Source organism: Notechis scutatus, chromosome 3, assembly GCF_049901735.1.
Source record: "Notechis scutatus isolate UNSWTSFEM ecotype Mainland chromosome 3, rNotScu1.2, whole genome shotgun sequence".
In the NCBI taxonomy this organism is placed as follows: Eukaryota; Metazoa; Chordata; class Lepidosauria; order Squamata; family Elapidae; genus Notechis; species Notechis scutatus.
This window is the reverse complement of record NC_142011.1, coordinates 101,177,690-101,197,886: the sequence shown is the minus strand read 5'-3', so window position 1 is coordinate 101,197,886 and position 20,197 is coordinate 101,177,690. Positions and strand designations below refer to the sequence as shown.

Sequence of the window (20,197 nt, the reverse complement as noted above, 5' to 3'; positions counted from 1 at the left end):
TATGCTTTTCAAAAGATAGCAGTATACAAGTACTTTTGAGAATACGTGTCTCTATTAGAGGTTACATACATCTTTTAAAAATCAGGTTCATGTATACGGATAAACAATGAAAAATAAGTGTCCCCATACAATCAAAGCTTGCTATGTTTTACAATGTGGCAATGTGAAGCTATTTCAGATTGAAAGAGATGATAATAATGACGGTGACAGTCATAGTAGGGGTGATGGTGATATTTAATCATTCTTAAAATTATATACAGAAGGGGCACTTTTACAATGTCCAATAATTAGTCCTTATTTTAGGCTTTGAATTGAATGTAACATTGAAGCATTGGTATTTTTTTAAAAATAATAATAATATTCTTATGAGTTTCCATCATAAAAAAAAAGTTTGTCTCAATATATGGGTATGAATATGTCTGTTTTTCTGCCTATTCCAAGATGTTTAGACCTGTGTAGGCTGATTTAAATAAAATGGGTTGATCTAATCTGGGTTGGTCACCAGGACCAGAGGTTTTGTTTTCCGAGCTTTTGGACTCATGCTGGAGCCCATCCTTGGAGACATAACTCTGCCAGAGAGAAATTCCCTGAGGATGGGAAACATATATTTGCCTCCATTCATGAAAATTGGTCGAATTTGTGTAGCAGAAGATCATTTCTGATAGAGTTTTTACTGTACTGTGAAATTTGTCTATTGGACAATTTAAAAAAGTGTAAAAAAGAAACAAACACTTGTATTTCTGTATTTTTGCCACAGAAAGAGAAAACATCGTGGGATGAGAGTCAAAGAAATGATTCTTGAGGAGAGTGGCTTCCTTATTTTATAGTGAAGTTGCGTCATTAAGATTCTCCATTCAAAGTGCCAAACTGATTTTTGTCTGATGTGGAATTTGGGAAGAAAGCTGGGAAATGACAGGATTTGGGGCGGTTTTCTGATGTGTATGGTACTCATGTTGTAGTGGATGGAAATAAATTATGGGCCAATCTATTTACAATGAGGTAATGTCTCTTAAGCAAGTCAGCAGTCAACCTTATTTCATGAAAGTCCAGCAAATATATAAATGCCCTAATGACCAAATATGTATTTCCCTTTTTCTCTCACATTTTTTCCATCTCTAATTAGAGTAAAACAATTGAATGAAGCAACATAAGCAATCTTATCTCCACAGAATCTTCAAAAACTGAAATACGGTTATTGTAGCTAAACAAAAGATGCAGATTATTACATTATATGTGAAATGGAGCTTCCAAGCAATAAAGATTTAGAAGCTAAAACATAATTTCAAATTGACTTCTATTATCTGGTTTACATGGAATGCGTTTGATCATCTGACTGTGGTATTTGACTCAAATGCATTCTGATTTCATGCAGGACTGTAAATATTTCTTTTTTCAGGAAAGTTATGAATCAATGTTTCTGTCTGTGAACCTCTCCCTTTATCAAAGTAAATGTTGGGTCTAAGTTGGGCAGCTCTTTCCTTATGCTAGACTTTAAAAAAATTCAAGTATTTCAAAAGTGAGACAGGTTTCTAAATAAATAATTATTCTAGCATTTATTTTACTTGCTGTCTGCAACCTGAGACTCACTCTAAATAATGAATATAAGGAACAAAAAAGAGAGAAAAAAGAAAAAACCATAATCTTCTTGAAATGTTTCCGCAAAATAAAAATGATACAGTTTTCTTAGCAATTTTTTATACTTTATCACATCTTAGGCAATAATGTACAAAGTCAGTTTGGTGTAGAGATTAAGGCAAACCATAGGCTATAAAGCACTAGAAGGCAAGCGCCTGTGAATTCTAGTCCTGCCTCAGAGATGAAGCCACCAGGGTTACCTTGAGCCAGCCACTCACTAGGAAAGAGGCAATGGCAAACCACTTCTGAAATCTTGACAAGAAAAATGGAGTAACTTGTCTCCTCACAATCACTAGGAGTTAACACATACTCAAAAGCATGACGGGGATGGCTATCAATGTAAAATATTTATTTATCTATATTCATACTGTATATCTTCTCTATACTGTATGAAAGCCAGACATATTCCCAGTATAGATCTGATTTTGTAAGTAATTCTTCATCCCAAGGAATTCTTGTAAGATCTATGAAAGGGGTTATCAACCACTAAAAGGCCAAATTTGTACAACATTCTAGACTAAAAAGGGGTTGGGTAGGTTGCCATGCTGTAAGAATCAAACTTTTGTCTTGATATACTCTCTGAGCCAAATAATTATAATTATTGTCATTTGTTATTTTTCCACTAGTGACTTAAAGCATCTTCTGGAATTGTCCAGCCATTATGTATTGTGAGTAATGGCCAAGTATTGCTATGAAGTGGTTAGGTCACTGGTGGAGAAATTATCTGTTCTCCAGATGAGCTGTTCAGAGCATCCAGACATGGAGGTGCTTCCTTCTCTTGTCCGATAGGCTGAGCTGATTTCTGTGGACACTTCTCCTTGAGGCTCCTCCGTAGTGTCCCTAATTTTTGCTCAGCCTTCATACAAGACGGGCATACTTCTCATGGCTGGATTCTCTGAAAGCGAACAGAAAATCAGTAAGAAATCAGATCGCAGCTTCTGGCTTAAAACAAGGGGAGTCAAGTTTCATAAAAGCTAGATAACTAGCAGCGCTGCTCTTATCACCAGCTGGGTGTCGCAGTCATCAAGCCCACAGTGAGGGCTTCAACGGCAAGCAAAGCATGCTCAGCCAGCACAATACAAATTTCCCTCAGAACACCATTAAAGCCACAGAAGTGGCTGAAGCAATAAAGATCAGCTGGCCAGCAGAACTTTAAAAAGCTCTGATTCAGGCTTCAGGTGGCTGTACGCCCAGTTGGCAATGAGGAAATACCTCCAGGATGTTTCTTTTTGTCAAACTGCTGGCTGCTGAACTGATTAGAGACTGTTAAGGCGCGAGGAGCACAGGCTCCTCTCGCGCCAAAAAGATAACAGCCAGAGGCTTATTCCCTGCAAAAAGTACACCTAGCTTCAAAAGCCAGGGGTTAGCACTGATTTCAGTGCCTGACCTCTACCCGACGCAGTTTGGAGCCTGCCTGTAAAAATCAAATTCATCTGTTTTTAATTAATTGCAGAGCTCCGGTTGGGGGTCTTCTTTACTGCTGACTAAATTTACTGCATGCCAAAAATAACGGCTGGCATCATTTTGTTACACAAAAACTTCAAAGTGCATTGAATATTTATACTTGCCTAATTAATTAGAAAATTGTGAGGTGGTAATTCCTAAAGGGGCCATCACAGCACAGCCATACAGGACCTTCAGCAACAACACAAAAAGACCAAGTGTGGCTGAAGGATTTTTAAGTTGGCAATACCTCACGTTCATCTATAGTCATTAGAACAGCAGCTAGCACCTAGACCTGAGCCCACCTGTACCTTAAAGCTGCTGGCCCAGTAGTATCAAGATTAAATCTAATCTGGGCAACCACAGGTGTATCTTGAATTGGCATTAATTGAAATAAATTGAAATTCATTGATATTATTTAAAATTAATTATTTCACAAGTTAATTAATTAATTAACTTATAACATTCATTGAAAAAAATAATAATAAAAAAGGAGATCAAATTAATTGCATTGAGGGATCTTTGCCCATATTGGAGCAGGTCGCTAGGTGAGCCAACCACCAGTAAAATCAAGGCTCACATTCCCACAACTCCTGTACTCAGGGGTTGCTATGGAAAGTGGAAGTTCCATTAGCTCCACTGTTTCAGGCTGTAGAGCGGCAGCCAGAAATGCCATGGCCAAAACCAAGAGTAAATTATCTGGTTCAAAAAAGCCTTCAAAGGACGCTGAGAAGGATGCCAAGGAGGAGCCTCAAGGAGGAGTGTCCTCAGAAATCAGCTCAGCCTATCAGACGACAGAAGGAAGCACCTCCATGTCTGGATGCTCTTCACAGCTCACAGAGAATGGGTGTATCAGGTAAACACCAATGCCCCATTTATTTCCTTGAGTATAGTGTATTACTTGAACCAAGCAGGATTGTTATCTTGTTGAATGAATCCAGAAATGGGTCAACATATAGGCTTTAGTATTAACTGAGGGAAATAATAATACAATAGACGAAACCTTACAAATTAAACTGATGAATTAGGTGCATTCATTCCCAAGGTTCAGTTTCTTTTTGTTTTAACTCTGTTCAGTGTGCTTGTAACTTTTATCCCATTGTCATTCTGAATTGTGTATTCTTTAAATTTAGTAAATAAATAACTTTAAGCACTAATTACAGTGCTTTTGTTTTCCAACTGAAATTTTCCAATTTAACTAAAAAAGTCATCTGAGGAGATTTTTGAATATAAGGCATTATTAACAATGCAGAGCATTGAATAAAATATCATATTGTATTTATTTGCTGTGTGCTGCTCAGAAATGCAGAATGTAGCCATTTCTGATGTGATTCCTTTCATATGTATGACAAATCAGTTATTTACATGATGGAAAACTTACATTCCTTATGTAATTGAAAATAATAAGAAGAAAGAACAACAACACTACATCCCATTTATATGCCTGTCACCACCTTAGTCTCACCCAAACCTGAAGGAAGGGTGTTATTTTGGGGAAATGTTTACTCATCTCAGTCAGAAAGGTTATGCGATGAAACACGGATCAACATGAAGTAAAAAACAACATACGAACTCATCTTTCCTTGGGGATTTTTTAAAGAAAAAAAATAAAAACTGCATGATGTTTTCCTTCTTTTGAGTGCAAGGGGCCTTCCGGGTAATTCAGATAAATATTTATTCATGTTCTTTGTTCTATTCAGAACATCTGATTGAGTTATGAGGCAGCAATGGGAGAAGTAGCATAGCGTCTCTTTTCAGCCTATTAAAAACAATTCATTGGGTGACATTGCATTAAAAATAAATAGATAAAAAGACTGGACAACTTTCTAGATTGGTGGTCTCTGCCTGGGTGCCTTCCAAATGTGCTGAATTAAATTTTCTACTCCCTGAACAATTGCTCAGAACTACAGGAGTTGTAGTTTAATGCCTTTAGAGGGCATCAGGTGAAAGAAGAAATTATTTATTTATTTGTTTGTTTGTTTGTTTATTTATTTGGTTTGTCAATTGCTTACAAGATAATAGGTATAAGTAAAAACATAGTTATGAATACATGGATAGATATAAGAAAAATAAAAAGAAACAATAGGACAGGGACGGTAGGCACTTTGGTGCGCTTATGCACGCCCCCTACAGACCTCTTAGGAAAGGGGTGAGGTCAATAGTAGACAGTCTAAGGTTAAAGTTTTTGGGGTTTGGGGAAAAAAAACCACAGAGTCAGGTAGAGTATTCCAGGCATTGACCACTCTGTTGCTGAAGTCGTACTTCCTGCAATTAAGTTTGGTGCGATTAACCTTGAGTTTGTATCTATTGTTTGCTCTTGTATTGTTATGGCTGAAGCTGAAATATTCGTTTGCAGGTAGGACATTGCAATGTATGATTTTATATACTATACTTAGATTGGACTGAAGGTGGTATAGTTCTAGGTTTTCTAGGTCTACAATTTCAAGTCTGGTGGCATAAAGTATTCTGCAACGAGTAGAGGAGAGTTTCACAACTCTTCTTGTGAAATATTTCTGGACTTTCTCAACTGTGTTAATATCAGATACGTAATGTGGGTTCCAGACTGATGAGCTGTATTCGAGTATTGGTCTAGCAAATGTTTTGTATGCTGTAGTTAGTAGTGTAATATTACCAGAGAAAAAGCTACATAAGATTAGATTAACAACTCTTAATGCCTTTTTGGCTATGTAGTTACAGTGGGCTCTAGTTGCCATTTGTTTGACCATTCTGATACATAGTCAAGATCTGTTTGGAGGGTAGCAGTATTGTCTGTGGTATTGAATAGCTTTACATCATCAGCGAAGAGAATGCAGTTGCTCTTAATATGATCACAGAGGTCTTTTATGTAGAGTATGAAAAGATTTGTTCCTAGAACACTGCCCTGTTTCCTTGTTTCCTGTTTATTTTTTTCTGTTCCTTCCCTTTTGAGCTACAAAGCACCTGAAGTGCAACTTGCTGTGGCACTGATGATAATGATGGTGATGATTTAGAGTTTCTCTGTTCCACTCCTCTCTATAGGTGGAATAAAATGCCAAATTCAGTTTAAGCATCTGGCTCAGAGGTGGTATTGAGCAGGTTCTGACCAGTTCTAGAGAACCAGTAGTGGAAATTTTGAGTAGTTCAGAGAACCGGCAAATATCAGCTCTGACTGGAGATTTTACAGTATCCTTTCCCTGCCACACCCACCAAACCACGCCCACCAAACCATGCCCACAGAACCAGTAGTAAAAATTTTTGAATCCCACCACTGATCTGGCTGCCCATGTGACCAACTATAATACTATGGAGAAATACAATCCAATTAGCCAGGACACCTCTAGGCAGAGATTGCAAGAAGACCATGAGTGTCAGATATACTTGTACGAGTTAAAATTCAAAGCCTTGGACCATGAGAACATACCATTAATATGAGAAATAACTTTAGTGTATTTCACTTATGAGTATATCATAATGAGGAGCTATGTAAAGAAATAATAGATCCTGTGAAAAATCTATTATTTCTCCATTCAAGTGGAGAAAAATCCCCAGAGTTTCAAAGAAGAAATGATCCAAGTCATAGGTTTAAAATTGCTATCAAGAGAACAAGAAAAGTCAATGGATGAAAGCTTTGGATAAAAAAGCTATGATGACTTGAATGCTGACTTTTAACACGATGCAAGAAATGACAAGGAAAGATATATCAGTCAAGATGGAGTAACAAGAAAACGAAACATGAAATTTTAAGTTGATTTTAAGTTGGAAAAATACAGGAAAAAGTGTAGCTAAAATCAGACTTGTCAAAAGAGTTCTAAGAGAGAGAGAGAAATCAATTGAAGGAAAATGCACTAAAACCCATCACAAACAGAATTTGAGAATTACAGAATGTTTGTTGAAATAAAATATACAGTGATCCAGAACTGGCTCTTCTAGGAGATAATAAAACCAGGTGCCAATGAAATAACCCCAACTCTACTTGAAATTGTAGAAGTAGCAATTATGTACCAACAAATAGGTGGGAAAGCAAAGAGGTCCAGTAATTGAACCAAATTAGTGTATACACCTATAACAAGGAAAAACGATGGAAGAGAATGTTGAAATTAGTAAGATTCTATAGTTTGGTCTATGACTACATGTGTCAATCAACTAAACTAAACAAGTCTGTGTAGTGCTTCAGATTTCAAGAAAGATATTGTGGTTCAGAGCATTTGTGGGTAGGTGTGTAGCACCTATCTGGAATGCTTTAGGGTCACTTTTCCTAGGTTTCTGTGGCAGATGCAGAGGGAAGGTATGGGAGACTCAGAAAGACATAGTTGCATGCTAACATATCTCTGAGGTCAACCAGTCAGTCATACCCACTGCTGCTGGTGGTTAATGGTAGCTTCTGGCAGATATCTCTGAACTTTCAGGACAGTTTGTTCACTTAACTAAAATATTAGAAAGTGTGTTGACTAATAAGTCTACATTTTTAATAGTCTTTTTTCTTGATGGGTGTGTTTTCCAGATGTTGCTGTCTAGTCTTCTGGGATGACTTCCAAGAGAGGTGGAAAATTTGCTGTCATAAACTGTCACAGTTGGTTTTGTCTAATGTGCTGCCTAATTAGTTCATCCCAATGAATTTTACCAATATATATAAGGAACTAGAGAGTCACTGCTGAAAGAATTGGCCATTGAACGGTAAGTAGAATAATCCCAATTTCTGTAATTAGACCTTGGTTTAAAGGATTTGCTAAATTTTCAGATGACACCCAGAAATAAAATTATTTTTTAATAGCATTTGGACTTGAACGTTTTAAAATAGAGTGCACATGTATTTTTGATTAGGATATTTATAAAAATTAATTTAAGAAATCTCTTTTTTAGTCAATTTTATTTATTTTTTTCAAGGAGAAAGGGAGCAGAATTTATGAGTTTTATATATAATCCATTTTATCTATTATCTATTTCATATAGTGAAAGATAAATGTGTCCATAAAATACTTGTTGTCTAGTAATTCTTTTGAGCAAAATTTTAATATTTGTCATCTTGACTATCTTTCTTAAATGTATTGTTCATGCTTAGTTAATATGAAAAAAGTCTAATATATAATTTAGTTGGTAAGAATGTCAAATTAATGGTATAATATTAAATTTATATTGATATGATGAATAGTATATATGTATGTGTTTCTGTTTGTGTGTATATATAAATGCGTGTAAATATAAATGTGTGTGTATTTGTGTGTGCATGTATGTTGATATAAATACATACATACACACACATAATGGTATACACACACACACACACACCATTATAGTTTAAAGAAAGTGTTCTTTAACACAATGAAATATGCATGACTTTGTGCATAAAAGTAAAGTCCTGAAGTGCTTTGGTCATTACAAATGCATTATTTATATTATAATAAATTATATTTTATTATTTAAAGGAAACAAGTGCACATTAAAAGTTACCATGGCATGGAATATGTACCAGATCACCCTACTTTTATTTTCACTGTCCTTAATGCAGCAAGTTTCTTCACAAGGTACTGTAAAATGTCAAGCAAAAACAAGCATTTGAAAATGGCTTGAGAATGGCAGCTCAAATGCTTAAATGGAATTGTATAGTTTGAGAGGAAAAAAGGAAAACAAATATATAGGAGGGAAAGCACACACAGGATGGTACTTGTATTTATGTTACCCAGAGAGATGTCATTTAAAGGATTTTTCCCCCTCAGTAATTAATTTTTCTTCTCCTAAAAAGATAGGAAGGACTCACCATATAGATTTTAAGGTTTGATAATCTGCCAATCTGGATTACTCATTGCTTCATTTCCCCCCCCATCCTTTTGGCATTCTCATTTGAGAGATTTTCTTTTTAAAAAACCTAAACTGTGTATGCTGTGCATACTTCTCCAGACATTCTCACACTTGTTTGCATTTTTTGCCTGATGTGCTCAATTTTTACAAAGTTACTGTAATAACGTTATGCATTTATGCATACAAATGTTTGCCTTATATACTTTTAACAATAGGTATACTTTAATAACTGTGCATTATATTATACAATTTAAGGAAGAGAAAGTTTTGAAGGTTTTCCAGGTTTTGTCTCACTTATTGGTTCAAAACTGTAAAATAAGATAAGTTTTAAAACGCATTTCTCGCACTGGTTTTTGTTCAAAATCTTTGATGCCTGTCCTGGACAAAGTTTTCTATTATATGGTCTATTTTCTTTAACATATTAATGTCATGTTAAAGGGAGGTACTAGAAAGGAGGTTGGAAAGAGAAGATTGTCCTCAATTCTATGTAATGGTCTTTAGAGAACTTCAAAGAGGATAAGCTGCCATACATACTACAGAGACAAAGCTCAGTTCTAATTAGAGTTGCAATGTAATTTATACAACAACAGTGCTGAAAAGATCCAAAAGATAGCTAGAGTGCTGTTAGAGGAAAAGTAAGAAAAATTCAACTGGACATGGGTCAGAGCCACCGTTAAGGACTACCTCGTGGCAATAAGAATGGCAAAGCATCATTATTGGGTGAAATTGAGGGTCACCCAATGGCCCTTTTGAAGATCACCCAGTCCTCTGTAGGAAAAAGACTTGGACAATCATTTACAGGGCCATGCAGAGTAATTTGTCAAACACCTGATGGAGAAAATTGCTCAAATCCAGTCTTCATTTGAGGCCAAGCATGGAGCAGGGTCCAGTGGAGATGGCCAGGGAATGGTCTTGTTCAATTATCTGGGAGCGTTTTGAACTTGTTGGACTTGAGGAAGTTGACAGGGTCCTTGGGGGTATCAACACAACTACTTGCTTATTAGATCCTTGCCCCACCTGGTTGGTGAAAGCCTCCAGGACAGTGACCTGTAGGTGGGCCCAGGCAGTGGTATTGGCCATACATTACTGCAGGAAAGGATGTTTCTGGCACCATTTAAGGACGCCTTTGTTCACAACCTCCTCAAGAAATCATCATTGAGCCCAACCTGCTTGGACAATTTTCATTCAGCTTCCCACCACCCCTTTTCTAGGGGAGGTTGTGGAAAAATGGTTGTGTTGCAGCTCCTAGATGACATGGATTAATCTGGACTCCTTTCATTCAGATTTCATGGATTATGAGAGAGAAATGGTATTGGTCATACTTGTGAGTGATCTCTTGCAAGACAGGGATGGGGGTAGTATATCATCCTTGGTCTCCTTGACCTCTCAGTGGCTTTCAATACCATCAACCATCATTTAGGCCAGCTGCAAAGTTTAGGGCTGGTTCATGAAGTATTGTACTTATTTGGCTTCTTTTTCCAAGGCTGGTCCCAATCAGTGCTGATAGAAGTGAGAGATTCAGCCCACACCCACTTGGGATTCAGTCTCCAATCCTTTTCAACATCTACATAAAACTGTTGACTAAAATCATCTGATGCCATGGGATGAGATATCATAAATATGCTGATGACGTGCAGCTTTACTACTCTGTCCCCAGTGATCCACATGCCTGTTCTTGGTCTTCCTTGTGGACATATCTGGACTAACCTTTTGTGCAAATATAAGATCAATCTACTACTTTTGCCATGAGAGACATAAAGTGGATGTAAAAAAAGCAGACCAATACATATTATAATATCACAGTGTAACTTCAATGTATCTCTAGGATTATATTATTTGGTAATAGAAGTAAATATATTTTATTAAGTAAAAAATGTCACAGAGCAAATTCTGAATATGTTTAATTCTTCAAGAGCTGATAGCTAAAGGCAATTCTGGTTTTCAGTTATGGAAAAAGTTGCCCCTATACATTTTAAGGCCATCAGGCTGGGACAAGACTATTTTATAGGATATCAATATACAGAAAACTGTTGTTATGCTGTTTCACTTCTGCGATTGTTTACATAGAAAAAACTATTAGTAAGAACTAAAAAAAAAACCACCTTATTTACTTGGAAAACATTTCTATTTGTAACATAAGTGAATTTAAGACATGTTGCTTGTGTTCCGATGGAATCAAGATTTGTGTTTCTAGAGGAATACAAATTCTTTGCTGTCTCCTGATGCTTTACCATTCATTCTCTCCTAACCTACCAATCTGGTGTGGCAATTCTGTGTGCTTTTAGGTGTATCAAGCTGTGCAGGGAGATGTACAGAAGGGTATTCTAGGACTCCTGGCTGCCAATGTGACAGTAACTGCCAACAATTTCAGGAGTGCTGTCCTGATTATGAACAAGTCTGCCTGGCAGGTAGGTCTGCACTCAGCCTGTTTAACGTTCTGTTCCACTAAAATAATGTTTTCCTCAGAGTGATAGAACATAACTAACTGTTATATGTAGCTGTGACTGGGGATTAATTGGATGTAATTGTTAATTGGATATTTATCTCATTTATTTTATACCAGGTTTCATTCAGCCCATCCCTTGCCATGTTTTAAGAATGGGAATGTTTGCAATCTCTAAACTGCTTTTTCTAGCACAAAAAAAATAATTCCTCTGGGAATAATGACTATTTCATATCATGTGAATAACTCCTATATAAAATGTATAAGAATCATATGTAGATATATACATATACAGAAATGTATATGCTTCTGTACAGGAATCTTCAGGGAAACAAAACATATCACCTAGGAGCAAATATCATGCAGACAAGATATAGTTCACATACAGCATTCTCACCATAATGGAAATTGTCCACTTATATAGTGAAATGAGTGCATACAGGGAGACATATTTGAGAGTAGTGTTTGAATAATACACACACAGCACACAGATACACTGTACAGTAAATGTAGGTTTTTACTTCCAGAAAGGTTTAAGCAAAGTTCAAAACAAGCAGTCCAAAGTCATTCACAGGTTAAATCAGTCAGTTTTCAGTCCAGGGATAATCCAATAACAAAGTCCAGTGTCAAAAACAGTTCAGTATCAGACTTACATCAAATCCATGAATTAGAAGGAACGGCAAAACTCTCCAACAGAAGGAAACAGAGAGACTCACTGAGACTTCTTATGAGACTAAGACTAAGACTAAACAACCCAGGTTTCTGGCTCCATCTTATGGCCGTTTGAGAAACCACATCCAATTACAGGTGGTTTTTTTTTTGGCATTCCCTTAAAGAGACAGTATTAAAATGTCTATCTTGGTTTATATATTGTGCAACTCAAATAGCTGTTAGGTGACTTACATTCCTAACAAACCGGGTGTTAAGTTTACATCTGGTTTGCTGAACTGGTAGTTGAACTGACTGGCTGGCCCTGCCTACCCCTCCCCTCCCCTCCCCGGAGTCTCCAAGTAGCCCATTTTGGATGTAGGTAAGTGCAGGGTCGATGCAGAGGCTCTGGGAGGGTGAAAAACAGCCCTCTTGGAAGTTCTGGAAGTCTGGAAATGGGCCTGTTTCTGGCTTCCAGAGGGCCTATGGAGCCTGGGGGGAGGCTATTTTCACCCTCCCAGAGGCCTGAGGGAAGCCTCCGGACTCTGGGGAAGGTGAAAAATGACCCTCTTGGAAGTTCTGGTAGACCACACCCACCATGGCCACACCCACTATGGTAGATGACAGGTTGTTGGAATCTTTTTTTTAATTAAAAGATTTTTATTTATTTTTATTTTTACACATCTCTTCACGTGAGCAACATGATTCCGGATTATAACACTTGTACATAGTCATACTTTCATTCCCATTAATCTTATATAATATCATCTCATATCATTATCCATTTCATTCATCTTTAAATAAATTTCATATTTCAATTCATTAGTTCAATATCAATATCATTTCATCCACACATAGGTTTTCAATTCTTTATCCCCTATTATTTCCATTTTCAGCCTACCACCTATTTTATTTTACATTACACATCATTATTATCCTTAATTTTCTCTAAGCCGATATATAATAAACAATCTAAAAAAAGTAAAAGTAAAATAAAGCCAATGTATTTAGGATCCACATGGTGTTTTCCATTCCCCTACTTTAATCATAATAAAATACTCTCATTATACACTTCTAATATCCATTAAATAATCAATTGTATATTTTAAAATGTATATATTTTAAGATAGAGATGATTCTGTCTGTAAGACAGACACTATACAGAAGCCTGATGATGGCAGATGAGATTCTGCTGAAATGTTGCTACAACTTTAAAAGCACAATTACAATGACGTGGGAAAATACCTGAACAAAGCTGAATGCCATACATGTAAGTACCCCTTAATATATATATAAAACTTAAGAATATATATATATATATATATATATATATATATATATATATATATATATATATGCTGTTCATCTTCAGCAACTGATCATCTCCCACCATGAAGATGCAGCACTGCAGTGGGTGACTTGACCACTGTTCTGACGAAGCCAAACAGCAAGATCACAGCTCACCAGCTCAAATCCCCAGCAACTAAGACTAACCTGAGCACATCCAAGCCCCCACCTGAACAGAACACACCTCCAGCCAATCAGAACACGGCCAACCCCAACCAATCAGAACACAGCCAAACCCCCAACCAATGAGAACACACCCCCACCCAATCAGAACACAGCCAAGCCCCCACCCAATCAAGTCACACCCCACTAGCAGTTAAAAGGAAGAAGCAGCTGCAAGTTCACATCACTCTGAGAAGCACAGAGCTGAAGACACAAGCCTGAAGATGATGAATGAGACTTCATCGAAACGTTGCCTAGATACTTCCAATCTTACGCGGGAGAAAACCCGAATAACCAAAGATCCAGTCCTAAAATATTTCCCAGCAAATATACAGTCCTAAAATATTTCCCAGCAAGTTTTAAACTAAGTACCAATATACATTCCCATGTGGTATCCCCCTTATAAAATCCCTAACCCTTATCTCTAAATTTCTCGGCTTTGTTATTTCTTTTAATTTTAGCCAGCTTTCCCTTTTCTAAGTTTCCCCAGTCTTTCTTCTTTTTTCCTTCTAGTATTATTTTTATTCCCCTCTGCCTATCAGCCATGTTTTCCCCCACTCTTTTTTCAATGCTCTTTTTTAGGGTTTCTTCTTATATAATTCTTTCTTCTTCTTCTTAGTCTTGGGAGCCTTATCTCTTTTATTTGTTGTCTCTGTTGTCAGTGTCTCTATTTTAAATCCTTCTATATCCTTTGGCAATGGTTCTTGTTCTCCAAATTTTTCTAGGCTGTTGTTTTCCTCTAATCATTTCACTAATCATTGTATCCAGCAATCTCATTCTTTCTTTTAACATACCTCTCACAGTTTGCAGCTCTGACTTAAATTCTTTGCTTATTTCTTCCATTTCTTTATTAAAGATCAAATTTTTCTATTATAGTCTTTGCCAAAAAGTCTCCGTTTCTCTCACTTTCTCTTTCTTCTGTTTTTTTGTCACAGTCAACCTCCAGCAGTCCCAAAATATTGCATTCCTTTATATTTTACTGTAGTCCCCCGTTTTTAAAAATCTTCCGGGGTTCTTGATGTATTAATAATTTTTTATTCCATTTCTTCTTTCTTTTAAATATTTATTTGACCAGTAATTTCCCATAAATGCATAAAAGAGGAAAATCTTTAACCATTAGGTGGTGCTCTATATCACTTTCTTTTCAAAGTTTTTAAATTTTTAATTCTCTTTTCCGTAGTATTAATGTTAAATTTTATCCATTCCAAATAAATCCAGCATTTTACCCAATGTCTAATTAATGTCCAATTCTGTATATTAGTTCAAATTTAATCTCTGTTTTCAGATAATTCTTTTATTTCCGGTTTTTCCTTTACCTTATATTCCCCGTTCGCCGCTACCATTCTTCTAAACAAGGACTCTTTCTTTCCACTTTTTGGGGTTATAAAAAATGTATTCAAAGTCTTTTATCCAATTACATGCCACTCATCACTTCCACTTTCCAGCACAAACTTAAGTCCCGGCAGCTTCTTGTCTTCAGGGCAGCCATTAAACTGCCGCTTCTCCCTGCCTTCTAGGGGAGTAGATACCAAACCAGGGAGGGGAGATGTGGCTCCCCTCAACCCAGCTGGCAGTATTCCCCTCTTCCCCCCACCCCTACAAGGTGGGTCAGATGGTTTGGTCCCTCAGGGACCCCTCCAACAGGGCAAGCACGGATCAAGGCCATGCATGATCGTGGTCTCTGGTCCATCTTCGACGGAAACGCCACTGGAAGTCCTGGAATTTTTGAATCTCACTCCTGATCTCAGTATTACTAGACAGACTATCAATTCCAAATGAACTAATTTAGATCAATACAAGCATCTTCTCCAGTCCTCCCTCATTCTTATTGACCACATTACATAGGGAAGAATCCGTGTGGGTGTTCTCCTATCATTGTTCATTCATTTTGTAACTGGGGACTTTATAGATGATTTGGTTTAGAAACAGTAGCTTTATCACAATATCTTGGTGATACCCTGTTTCTCCAACAATATGGCCTCCCCCAATAGGAAGTCCCAGCATGTTTTATAGGCATGAAATGAAATTAAGCCCCTCCTCCCAAATTAAGGCCTATATTAAAACATGCGAAATGGGGGGAATGGTGGGGGGGCTTGCCGTTAGGAAGTACTTTTGTTGCACACCCGGATATGGTGCTGCCTGCGTTGACCCTGGTACAAAGTGCCCCACCAACGCCGAGGTCAACATCCAAGCCATCGCTGCCCACCCGCCCGAAGATGCAAGGGGGGAAAAATTAAGTCACCCCTGAAAAGACGGCCTAGCCATTTTTTCGGGGCTCAAAAAAAAATAAGACCCAGCCTTATTATATGAGAAACACGGTAGATTCTACAACTGCTTGATATTCAAATTGGGAAAAAAAAATGGATTTAGTGAGAAAGACATATGCTATGTTGTATTTGATAATTATCTGCAACTTTCATCATAAAATCTAAAGGGTATAAACAAGTTTACTTTGCAATATTTACAACTTTACAATTACAAAACAGAAAACAAATATGCTCCCCAAACATGTAATTATATTATCTAAATAATATGTTTTAGTGATTATGTTCTGAGGTCATGAATTAGTATAATGTTTAGGGCTTTTTTACAACTACTTGGCAACAATGAATGAGTGGGTTTTCAGGGACTAGTGTGTGGATTCACAATCATGTTTCCACTGTTAAAAATAATCTATTCTTCTATATAAATGTTAATTTTCACCATTGAAACTTGATAGTAGTAATATAATGAAGATATAATTGCAATTCTGAAGACAAGAATGCTATTTTTCCTACATTACCTCATGTAGAACTCTCCTGTAAAGGACACTGTACTGACCAATATGTCCGGGGCAGACTGTGTGATTGTGATCGAGATTGTCACAAATTTGGCAAGTGCTGTCCAGACTTTAAAGAGGCTTGTCCAGGTAAGTCTTAGAATCTTTTGATTCTTTTCCAACACCTAGCTTGTAATAGACACTGAAGTTTACTTTTGGATTTATTCCTAATGCAATTCAGGTCAGCCCTTGCACTTGAAAATGTTGCATGAACATTAACTTGACACATCAGTTTTCTATGTTGAAAAGGAAATTTGGAGGAATATTCAACCTTATGAATGTTCACAAGGATGAACATAGTTTTCTCACCTCTGTAGACCAGGAGAGAGTCAATTTGGTAAAGTGGTTAAGGCATCAGGTTAAAAACTGGGAGACTGTGAGTTCTAGTCCCACCATGGGCCAGTAACTTTCTCTCAGCCCTAGGAAGGAGGCAATGCAAACCATTTCAGAAAATCTCATCAAGGAAAGTGCAGGGAGTTGTCCATTAAATTTCTGAGAATCAGATACAATTGAACAAAAGGGGGGAAAATAGATCAGTCATATGTTTATACCTTCAATAAAAATAACGTGCCTTTATATGGCTTGTTCCAGATTTTGTTACAAGAACATCTAACAAATAGATAAGATAAATTATTGAAGTTATAGGTCTGCCTCTTGAATCATGAAGGTTTTAACCACAGGTACACCATAGGTTCTTCTTTTGCAAATATTACTGCTTCAAGACATCAGTGGTCCTTTACTTTAACAGGATTCAACATTTTAACTCCACAGTGGTATTGTAGTTTCCTAATAACATGCTTGTTATGTTCTGAGCATGGGCGCAAGGAACGGAGACGAGGCAGTGAACGGTGAACTTCAACTCTTTATTAACTATCAGGAACAGAGCAAAAGCCTTGGACAGCAGCAGCTCTTTTATAGAGCTGGCTGCTGTCCCATTAACCAATGAATTGCGTTGGAGCGTTTAAACTGTGCCCAATGGGAGACGACCCGCTATTAGCCAATCAGATTGCCCAGAAGAGACCAATCATGATTCGCTATTTATGGGCCAATCAGAAGTGCAGGATTATGAGCCTGCTTTTCTAGTAAGGTTGTCAAGCTTTATTAAATGCATTTACTTAGTTCATAACACCCCTCCCCCCCAGGTTTCGTTTGAGGTGACGTTTGTGGTGACGTAATCACATAGATACGCAGGCCGTTTCACCTGCCTGTTCGATTTGCGCTGTTCCACCGGTTTCTGTCTGCAGTCCGGTTCCGGTGGAACGTTTTCTGAGTTGTCTGGCATGAACGGTTCCGTTTCTCCGAGGAAAGACTCGGCGCGGTTATTCCTGTTTTCGCTATTGTTGTCATCCGGGTCTCTTGGGATTGTTTCCGGGTTCCGTGGGCTTGCCTCCATCGTGGTATTTCTCCGCGGCAAGGCAAACCCCTTCCTGATTCTTCTTCAGTCGGCGCGTTTGGCAGTTGTTTTTCCCTGATTATGTCATCAGCTATTTCGTTTTCAGCTCCCTCGATATCCCCTCCCCCCCCAGTTTGAGAATCAGGGGAGTCGCGGGAAATGGGTTGCAATCTGGATCGAAGCTGATCTATATGGCGTTTCCATACTTTGCCATCCGTGGTTTGTAGGCGGTAGGATCTGGGGCCGGTGAGTTGGGTTATGGTTGCTGGGACCCACAACGGTTCACCGGAAAAGTTTTTAGCAAACACCAAGTCGCCTACCTTGAACTCGCGACACTTTCCGCTAGATCCGAAAGGTTTCTCTGGTGAGTAGGAAGGGTGTAAGCGGTCGAGGTGGGAGCGAAGTCTCCATCCCATCAACAGTTCAGCTGGAGTCTTATTCGTGACGCTGTGTGGGGTGATGTGTTGGAGTAGAAGTATTCTGTTTAGCTTGTCGTCAATGTCCCCCTGCTCCATCTTGTGTAGAGTCTTTTTGACGAATTGGACCATCCGCTCAGCCCTTCCGTTGGCCGCAGGGTGCGCCGGCGAAGTAAGCGCATGGCGGATGCCCCGGTCCGCTAGGTACTGTTCAAATGCCAGGGCAGTGAACTGGGGACCGTTATCAGAAACTAAAACGTCTGGTAACCCATGCGTTGCGAATAGTTTATTTAGTTTGTTAATGACTGAGTCAGTTGTAGTAGTCTTCATTTTTTGGATTTCGAGCCAGTTGGAATAGGCATCCACTGTAAGGAGAAAAGTGTGTCCTTTGGTGGGTCCCACAAAATCAATGTGGATGCGGGACCACGAACCCCGAGGGGTTTCCAACTCGGTTGGCGTTGCTCTTGGTGGGGCACTGCTGACTTCTTGGCACTTTCGACAAGTAGTTACCCAGGCTTCAATCTGCTTATCGATGCCCGGCCACCACGCGTAGCTTCGTGCGAGTGCCTTCATGCGCACGATGCCTGGATGTCCCTTGTGCAATACTTTTAATACTGCCTGTTGTAGCCTCTCTGGGACAACGACTCTGTCTCCCCATAGAATGCAGCCCTTCTGAGAAAAAAGTTCAGTCTGCCGGCTTTTGAACGGCACGAAGTTGTCATGGGGTTCGTTGACTGGCCACCCTCGATCGACCCAGCTGAGAACTCATGCCAGGACAGGATCTCGTTTCGTTTCGATGGCGATGTCTCTCGCCGTTAGCGGCGGCGAGTGCAGCGTTTCAATTTGGAGTGTCTTGATGGTTGGAGCTGGGTCGTCGACGGCTTCCGGAAGTGGGGAATGGCTTAAAGCATCAGCGTGGGGAATGGCTTTCCCCGGGCGATGTTGCAGTAGATAATTGTAGGCAGCTAGGAACTCTGACCAGCGAGTCATTCTTGGTGACAATATATAGGGGGTTGGCTTGTCTCCCGCTATAATACCGAGCAACGGCTTGTGATCCATAATTATAGTAAATGCTCGTCCATATACGTATTCATGAAAACGCTTTACAGCCGATACAACAGCAAGAGCCTCTTTATCGAGTTGGCTATAGTTCCTTTCAGCCCTTGATAATGTTCTTGAAAAAAACGCAATAGGTGCCTCATTTCCGTTTGGTAACACATGACTTAAAATGGCTCCTACTCCAAACGGTGATGCGTCGCATGTAATGGTTAAAGGCAATGTCTCGTTATACTGCATTAATACAGCGTCGGAGGTCAATAAGTCTTTCACTTGTCGGAATGCGTGTTCCTCTCGGTGTCCCCAGACCCAGGTAGCTCTTTTATCGAGAAGTCTATGTAGGGGCTCAGCTACGGTCGCCTTCTGGGGCAAGAAGATGTTGTAAAAGTTAATGAGTCCCAGGAAGGCTTGGAGGTCCGTCTTATTCTTAGGTCTTGGGGCATTTTTGATTGCTTTTAGCTTGTTATCTGTGGGGTGGATTCCTTGTCTATCGAGAAGTTATCCAAGGAATTCTACTCTCAGTACACAGTTGACATTTATTTTTTTAACCTTCAGGCCGGCTTCTTTGAATTTTTGGAGAACCATTCTGAGATGCCTTTCTAATACTTCTTTGTTAGGGGCAGCAATTAAAACGTCATCAAAATACGGCATGACCCCTTTTATGCCCTGTAAAAGTCTCTCCATCAGACTTTGGAAAATCCCGGGCTACGCTCACTCCGAATTGGAGTCTATTGCACTTAAAGGCACCTCTGTGCGTGGCGATAGTTTGTGCTTCCGCGGTTTTAGAATCTACGGGTAATTGTTGATACGCCTGCGCTAAATCCAGTTTTGCAAATATTTTCCCCCATCCAGGGAGTGGAGAAGGTGTTGAACCACCGGCACCGGGTAAGCGCTCTGTTGAAGTGCGTGGTTCAGGGTGGCCCGGTAATCCCAGCAAATTCTTAACGATCCATCCGGTTTGATACGTGTTACTATTGGGGTTTCCCAACAGGCGTGGTCAGTTGGTTCTAAAACACCCTGGGCTATTAATTTATTGAGCTGTTCGTCGATCTTTGGCTTGA

General features: G+C 38.7%; 1 protein-coding gene across 1 annotated transcript in view; it reads left to right on the top strand.

The window, feature by feature from the left end:
• Positions 1-8,480: 8,480 nt before the first annotated feature.
• The window catches only part of PRG4 (proteoglycan 4), a 34,142-nt gene continuing 22,425 nt past the window's right edge, over positions 8,481-20,197 (top strand). Inside the window, exons 1-3 of the mRNA XM_087960002.1 lie at positions 8,481-8,579; positions 11,139-11,261; positions 16,245-16,361. Coding sequence (XP_087816128.1) covers positions 8,507-8,579; positions 11,139-11,261; positions 16,245-16,361 — 313 coding nt within the window. The 5' untranslated portion in view covers positions 8,481-8,506. The remainder of the gene's footprint in view (positions 8,580-11,138; positions 11,262-16,244; positions 16,362-20,197) is intronic.